The 8,234-nt window shown below is 50.8% G+C and overlaps 1 protein-coding gene across 2 annotated transcripts; it reads right to left on the bottom strand.

The window, feature by feature from the left end:
• Positions 1 to 1,492: 1,492 nt before the first annotated feature.
• Positions 1,493 to 8,073, bottom strand: TNNC1 (troponin C type 1 (slow)). 2 transcript variants are annotated; one of them, XM_009582878.1, is made up of 6 exons: positions 8,038 to 8,073; positions 4,048 to 4,078; positions 3,574 to 3,720; positions 2,524 to 2,638; positions 2,279 to 2,415; positions 1,493 to 1,659 (listed from the first exon to the last, which is right to left on the bottom strand). In XM_009582878.1, exons 1-6 carry the CDS (start codon positions 8,059 to 8,061, stop codon positions 1,628 to 1,630), a joined length of 486 nt encoding a protein of 161 aa, XP_009581173.1. In that variant the 5' UTR covers positions 8,062 to 8,073; the 3' UTR covers positions 1,493 to 1,627. The 2 variants fall into 2 exon arrangements, with proteins under 2 accessions (XP_009581173.1, XP_009581172.1); XM_009582877.1 differs by lacking the exon at positions 8,038 to 8,073 and having other exon boundaries at positions 1,628 to 1,659; positions 4,048 to 4,123.
• Between the last annotated feature and the right edge of the window lie 161 nt (positions 8,074 to 8,234).

Below are 8,234 nucleotides of genomic sequence, written 5' to 3'. Positions count from 1 at the left end.
ACCCAACACATTTCTGTGTCTGTTGGCTTCTGGTGCACCTGCAGTTCTGCTGAATCAGCAGGAGCTATGGCATCGAGGGCTTGGGACCCTCGAGGAGACCCTTCTGAGTGGGTCTTCCAGATACTTGCATTAGGGGTGTTCCCAAAATAAGGGCTTTAAGGGAAAGCAGCTGCTCTAGCTGACAGGGGTTCATTTCCTCAGTTTCTCTGATGTTACAAGCCCTGGTTGGGCAAAACATTTGGTGCTCGTTGTCCAGAGGAAAGACACAGCCATGTCCTTCCAACCAACCAACAGCCCTTCTCATGCCTGTTTTCACCTCAAGCCTGTTTGGTCTGAATTACAATATCTCATTATTGCTACCAATGAGACCGTGTGTCACATCAAATACAGCTGCTCAGGGTGTTATTTCCACAGAGGGGGGAAAAAAAAAAAAGCTGGTTTTGGGAGGAAAGGCAGAAGGACAGCACAGCAGGCACGGGAGCACTGGCATGGCAGCATGCTCGCCCAGGGTTGAGGGCAACATCGCCGGGGCTTGCACTGACAGTCTTGCGCCTTGCCCTGCCAATGTTTATTTTGCTTGGGTAAATGTTTGATTTTAGCAACATGACTGCAATGCGTGAGCTGTGCTGGGGCTGTAATTCAATGGGAGGAGGCAGCTATGTGCAGGGGGAGCTGCTAATGTTTTTTCCGCGCTTCCTTGGGACAAGAAAAGATGGTGCCTGGGGCCCTCGGGGACAGCACGGCTTGTCATCCTCGGCCCTGCTGTCACCCCGCACCTGGGGGCCGAGACTGGAAGCGGAGTCGTGCCTTGCTCAGGGCCCCTGTGTCCCAAATGGACGTGGTTTCTGGGGGAAAATCAGGTGTTTTGGTTATCGCAGCAAGGCTCCCACACAGGGCTGCTGGAGGACTGTGAAGTGCCACAGGGCCTGCCTCCTGCCAGGCTGGGCGAGATGGGAAGGAGGCACCCAGTCCGGCTTAGGAATGGCTTTTATTCATGTTTCCAAAGAAAATAGAGGTCTTCTTTCTGCATGCGCCGCAGGGTGGCTGTCAGGATGGCGGGGAGGAGGAAGGGGTGTCCCTTCAGGACAGCCAGGGCGAGAGCAGGGAGGAGAGGGACTGTCCCTCACCTGGGGATTTCAGTGATGGCAGAAATGGCTGTTAATTCACATTTCGTTGCTAAAATGCTGCCGATGCTCCAGTTAAACCAGCAGGCACCAGCATAGGCTCCTGAGCCCGCTCACCGTGGCAGGGGTGAGGAGATGGAACATGGCAGCTCCCCACCGAGCACCCGTGGCCCCGTTGGCCAGGTTTTGCCACGGGCTGGCAGCAAAATACCTCCTTGGAGGCTTAAAGCTCCAGCTGTGGGGTCACCTTCGAGGCACGCAGGCGCTCGGCGTGGCCCTGGGGAGCAGCTCCATTAGTCACGAGTACTTGACGGGGGTGAAGCTCTCGCTAAACCTCCAAGGAACAACCATCTGAGGCACTCGGTATTAACGCGTTTTATTTTCCCAGTGGCCACCCTTCTCAGCGCTCAGTCTTCATGCCGGTAGCCAGGGTACTTAGCCGAGGAGATGAGATGCGGAGCTGGAGGGGTTTAGGAGATTCGGGCTGTCATCTGGCCTCAGATTTACTCAACTCCCTTCATAAACTCCAGGAACTCTGCCAAGGGGAAGACGTAGGAGACAAGGGGTGTGAGGTGGGACCAAAGTGCCCTCGCAGCTGCCAAGTGTGCTCTTGGCAGCTTTCCCCAGCCCTGTCTCCTTTTCCATCCCGCTGATGTGCAAGAGGCCGAGGCAAGGACTCCTCGTGACTCCCACTGAAAATGTCACCGGAGCCCAGCGTCACCCTCAGCTGCCACCAAAATGCTGGAGATGAGCACCCAGGAAGGGGGAGGGACATGGCCACCAGCTCAGCTTGGAAGTAGTCCGGGGGTCATTTTGGCAGCATTGCCTTCAAAGGTACAGCCCTTCGGAGCTGGTGCTTGTGTTTAGGGGCAGGAGGGGACAGGCATGTCACTGGTGAAAAGCAGGTTTGCTTCAGCGTAGGCTGGCTTTTACAGCGTGGGGAGGGTTAAGGCAGCCCCAGGCCCTTGCTACCATTTCACAAGCGTAAGAAACCCCCCGTCCCTGTGCAAACACGGGCTGTGATCAGGTGTGCTGATTGCCCAACTCTGCCAGCACGAGCTCACACCCGTCCCTGAAGGCAACCGAGACTGCAGGAGCTGCCCGGGGGATGCTCAAGGGCTCGCAACTATACTGCATGCAAGGAAGACTCCTACCGTCATAGTCAATCCTGCCATCGTTGTTTTTATCCCCATCTTTCATCAGTTCTTCTATGTCATCCTCGGTGATGGTCTCTCCCGTTGCCTGCAGCATGATCTTCAGCTCCTCGAGGTCAATGTAGCCATCGGCATTTCTGTGCAAGGATGGAATATCTCAGAAGTGGACCAACATGCTGGGGAGGGGGAGCTGGGGCGGCTGCACCTCTCCCACCACCCCAGCATGCTGCGGTCACCGCCCTTACTTATCAAACATCCTGAAGAGATCTGAGAGTTCCTCTTCAGTTTTTCCTTTGCTGTCATCTTTCATACACCGGACCATCATAACAAGGAACTCATCAAAGTCTACAGTGCCGCTGCCTGCAGGCAGAATAAACACCATCAGACGGCACAACGGTGGGTGGACAGGCAATGCCAAGCGAGAGATCAAACTTCCCTTTGGTAACCAAGGAGCAAAACTCAGGGGAGCAGCCCTGCAGCAAGAGGCACCTTTCAGGACACTGGCGTTAAGTGACTGAGGCCATGGACTGACTTCATCACCAAATTTTTACTTTTTGCAACTGAGAGTCCTACTGGAAGCACCAATTAATGGAAATTCCTGCTATGGAGATACCTGTCCATCTCATCTAGGTATTAATAATAAAAGCTCAAGAAGGTAGGTATTCATGCAGTGTGGTTTTGCACCAGCAGTACAGTACTGTTGTTTTCAATAACACAGCTATTTTCCTTTTTTGCCTGATTTTTAACTGCTTTTTTATTTTCCAGTTACTTAGTATGGTATTTCTGCCCAACTTGCACACAGTGGATTTTGTTATGTGTGATCACCGGTACATAATTATTGATATTAATCAATATTGACAGTTATTTATGTGTGTGTGTGTATGTGTGTATACTTGAGCAGTGAAAGACTTTCCCGATGACAGAATCCTGTCATTGTGGCATTTCTGAAATGGCAGTTGCTACATTCAGCCTGCATTTTGTTTTTTAAATGGATCTGTGCAATTTCAATGTAGCCCCAAAAATCAGTTCAAGCAGTCTGATCATTATAGGAATAGTAATTTTTATAGTTTCTCTTTGCCTGGAAATTTTCTAAAGGAACCACGGTGAAGTTTGGTGCGTGTTTAGCGTCCTTCAAAATCACAGTGCTGCAGATTGCTCCCTGCAGGCTGTGGCTCCCCAGCATGGATCCTGCCAGCACTGCGCAGATGCTGAGCACTCCCGACTTGCACCATGCCCCCCATGCCACAGGCATGGGGGTGGTGCTTGAAAGAGTGGAAGAAACCCAAATCTCTCACCATCCTCATCCACCTCATCTATCATCTCCTGCAGCTCCTCAGGGGTGGGGTTCTGCCCCAGCATCCGCATCACCTTCCCCAGCTCCTTGGTGCTGATGCAGCCGTCCTCCGCCCCCAGCACGAAGATGTCAAAGGCAGCCTTGAACTCTGGGGAGAGAGGGGAGAGGAGATGGGGGGGTCTCGCCCCACACCTCGACCCCGCAGGTCAGCAGCCCTGGGGCAGGGGGCTCGCCCCTGGCACAGCCTCCCCTGCCCGGGCACCCCAGCACTGCCCGGGCACAGGATGGCGAGGACAGCCGGGCACAGAAACTGCCTCGCTTGAAATGCCGGTGGATCAAAATCCCTGGGTTATGCCTCGCTTTGGCCAGCTGCTAGAAAGACCGCATTTCCTGGGGTGTAATTGCTGAGGCAGGCTGGGCTGCTGCCTGGGGAGTTCGTCTTTGGGCTGCAGTGTCAGGTTAAAGATGCACCTACCATTTTTTTGCTCTTCTGTCAGCTGCTCAACCTGTAAGGAAAACCCAGAGACCAAGTCATTTCTCTTCCTCAGCATCACTAACAGTTAAAATGTAATGTTACTTGTTGAACAGTCTTTGCAAAGGTTAACCAAGCCTTACAACAGTCACCCTCATGGACTACGGGATATATGACCAGTGGGGTTTTGACACCACAACTTTTTGTAGTCTAAGAGATTATTCCTCTTAAAAAAAATTTATTCCCAACTCCTTTGAAGTGAGCATCATTTCTCTAGAGCGGCAGCATCTATCAGAATTAGCCTTTGCACAAGCAGGGAAGACCCACTGGGAAAAAGCATTTGTCTCTTGTCAACAATTTGGGGATAATTTCTTGTTGCTGGGAGGCTTCACAGCGGGAATGGCTGTGCCGCTGACGGCTGCTCGTGCGTGGGCTGAGGCCAGGTCAGAGGTGGGACATGCTGGCGAAGTCCCTGGGGAGGGAGGGGCGGACAAGACCATCCCCAGTAGTTGTTTTTCAGCCATAGAGTCAGGAAACTCTCTGTGCTATCCAGAACATTAAGAGCTGGTCTACTTCCATCCGAGTCAGTGTTCATTACCGCTTAAAGGTTCCTGCCGCTGAAGGGAGCTGCTATTCCCTTTAGCCTGTTTTGGGTATCTCCCCGAAGAAATGGCCCATTAGTGGAGCCATTAGGTGTTAGCCAAAATGGCTGGCAGATTGTTCCCAAACACTACCCTAATTCATTCCCTGCAGATGATCAGCGGGAGCTTATTTGTTAGTGTGAATTAATGAAAATAATCAATGAGGAGAGCAAAGAGGAATCCATTAGCTCTGTGTCATGCCTCTTTAAGTGCATTTCTCTCTTTGGCTTCATTTCTGCCTGCAGGTACTGCTTATCTGAAATTGCTGACCCCACCACTGTGTCCAACTGCCCCTTCAGTAGCATCCATTGAAACGCTGACTTTTCCCTCCCAGGCTGGTCGACAGCCTCTCTGGAGTCAGCCAGACATGACCCCTGCCAGGACTACCTCTGGCCTGTGCAGAGGGTGCCTGACCCCACTACTGTCTCCATCCTACTGTCTCCCTGCTCCGCGTGAGCACCCCCAATGCCCATCCCCACCGTGTTTTGGTCAGGGCAGAACCCCTCAACCCAGGGTTGTGGCACCCTGTCTTTGGGGAGAAGGCTGATGCTTTTGCCCCGAAGAGTAGTGGTTTTGCAAAAGCCAGCTGGAAATCCTTCCCACTTGCAGGGAAAGTGCTTTTTCTTAGCGGGACAGAGCCTGTGGGAAGCGGGCAGAGCACCTTATCCCACTCCCCACGGGCCAGGAGGTGAAGACTTTCAAGTCAGACAGCGCTAAGGACAGCGGCAGGATTGCCATTGCTGGAGGAACCCAAGCCCGCTGTGGCCCCGGCACGGCTGAAGGCAGGCAGGCAGGCAGGCAGCTGCCGGCCCTTCACGGCTATTGTTTGGGCAGAGCGAGGGCAGCCGCAATGCTCCCTCGGCCGATGTCCATGGCCACCGTCCTGCCGCTCAGGTAACCTGACCCTCCTGGTGCGTTCGCTATTTATAAGCCTGGGTGAGAGAGGTGCTGGAGATAAAGATGAGCTCCCCGATTGTTCCCAGGCTTCGGTATTTATCCTTGCAGCCCTTTATCTGGACACTTGTCCCTGGCACTGTTCTTAGCGCCGCTTAACAGAGCCTAAAATGTTCCCAAAATAGCTTAGTGTTTGCACACCCTTATCTAGGCATGAGTGGGCAAGACGAAAATCCACTGGGTTCTCTGGCTGCACGTAGGGAATTTGGCATAAATGTAATATTAATATATGCCATCAGCATGCAGCAAATAAAAAACCACTCACTTTTAAAGCTTCCTTGACTACTGAAGTGATAGATGTGGAGCTATACTGTATGTAAATTAAATGCATTTTAACTATAGAGTGACACTTTTATTATAGAGATGTCCCTTGAGCCATTTATAGTGCCCTCTGGACAGAGGCCTTGTTCACAGCTTTATTCCTTTTTTCCCTCCGCATCATTGCAGGGACAGGTTTCTCTGGCTGCGGTGTGGGAGGGCAAGCACTAAGCTCGCAGCACTGCAGCGGCCGTGGTAACGCCAAATCTGCTGTATTTTGCTTTTATCAGCTCTCTTCTTCATCCCATGGTTCCATTTGAAGTCAGACCGGGGAAGTTGAAGTTCTTGATTTTTTTTTTTCCAGGTAAGTGTTTTCTTACAGTTAAAATCTTGGAGAATAGATCCACGAAAAAGCTGTTTGTCTCAGCTGTGCCTGCCTTGGACTTGTTTTCCCTCTGTAAGAGTGCTGGCAGTTCATGCCCAGGACTCAAGCCCCACATTTACCAGCGTGCCCCCACCTTCAAACCAGCAGCAAAATCCTTATGGGAGTCCATCGGGTCTTTTGCGTGGCCCATTTCCCTGGTCAAGGGCTCTGTGTTTGGGGTAAGTTTTTGGTATCTGAGGTAGGAATTTTTGGGTTGTTCTCTATTGCTGCAATTCCTTTTTCTTGGCTAAATTCCTCCGTGGTCCAGCTCCGCTAAAGCCCACAGGCTTCAGCTAGGGATGACCTTCACCTGTGGATTTTTGCCTGTTTCTGGGACAGAGGTTTGGAGAGAGGCTGGAGCTTGCGGGTAGGGAACCCTTTCTTTTCGGGGCTCTCTGGCCGTGCTGCGAGCGCAGTGCCCCAGCTGACGGACAGACCCTTTGGGCTGTTGGCATCGCCAGCTTACAAAGCACTTCAGCCTTTCTCCCTAATTACGGGCATGAGGTCCCTAAACAATAAGGACAGGACCTATCCCTTGAGTTGCAGAAAACATATTTAATTAAAAAGCTTAATTAGAGAGGCCTGGATTTTTCTTTGATTTTACAGGTCACGTTTTTCTCCCTTTTTGAGGTGTTGGTTGGGGGACTTTATTGTACAGCCTTTCCTGAGCCTTTTCACACTACTGGGATCGCTAGGGGAGTTCCATTTCACGAGGTTCAGGGCTGACCAAAGGACAGGAGAGGTGTGAGCATTTTGGTTTTTTCTTCAGTTACATATCAAGCACTATCTTTCTTCCCTCTAAAAACCTTGGAATTAAAATAGGACTTGTATGATGTATTTTTTGTGCCCTTGGTTAAAATCAAACCTGATCAACTATGTATTTTAAAAAAAAAAAATCAAAAAAAAAAAAAAAATCACCAAAAAGCTCTTATTTTAATTCCAGTCATGGAAGGGACACAGTAGCAATCCACACAATCCAGAATCTATTTTCATCCTTATTCCACTAGCGTATCACTGTCTACGTTACAAAATAATGCAGTGTCTTTATTACAGACCAAATAGTTTGGGTTTACTCAGTGAGCACTGCGTGCAGCTGTGTAAGTTAAAATAGCCATTAGGATGCTCTGCATTCCCAGAGAGCATAGCTCACATTCTGGATTTCTGCAACACGGATATCAGGAGCGGCAAAGTAGAGGAGGATGTTTGGAAATAACTTGCAAAAGCTGAGGGTTTTTTAAAATCTACCTGAAAAATATTCAGCTAAGGAAGGGGGAAATGTAGCAATGGCAGACTTACAAAGCACCAGAAAGAAGAGGGTGAGGTTTAACCCATACAAATAATGTTCATTTTGTGAGAAATGCTGCTCTGCTTTGTCTGGGCTAAAACCAGCAGCCACCTCTCATACTTTCAAGATTTTGTTGAGATTTATAACTTCACCTACAGGCCATCTCGCAGCAGGGATGTAATTGTACAAAATTTAGCAGCCCAGTGGAGAGTTTCGTACTTAGAAGAGGAATGTGAAACCTTCAGAGCCATCAGTGGGAAAGGTCTGTGTCCTGGATGAAGATGTCGACTAAAAGATGCCTCCCTATAATTATTTCTTATTTGCATTTCTCCATTGAATTAATTCCGTCACAGCTACAGGGACTCTACTATAAAATCCCCAAAAACCGTTTAAACCTCCCCCAAACCACAGCCCCAAGGGAAGGCACTTACCGCTGCCTTATAAATGTCATCCATGGCTGGAGAGAGTGGGCGAGGGGCCGGGGAACGTCACAGTCACGCTCTGCCGGCGCTGCCCCGCGAGCCCGACTGATATAGGGGGCTGCCCGCCCCAGGGGACGTGACCAGCCCACCGGCAGCCCCGCACCCCCATCCCTGTCCCATCCCCGTCCCCTCCCCGTCCCCCCAGG

The sequence above is a fragment of the Fulmarus glacialis genome, unplaced genomic scaffold (genome assembly GCF_000690835.1).
Source record: "Fulmarus glacialis isolate BGI_N327 unplaced genomic scaffold, ASM69083v1 scaffold21838, whole genome shotgun sequence".
Taxonomy (NCBI): Eukaryota; Metazoa; Chordata; class Aves; order Procellariiformes; family Procellariidae; genus Fulmarus; species Fulmarus glacialis.
Note: the sequence above shows the minus strand (reverse complement) of the source record. Positions and strands in the feature narration are given on the sequence as shown.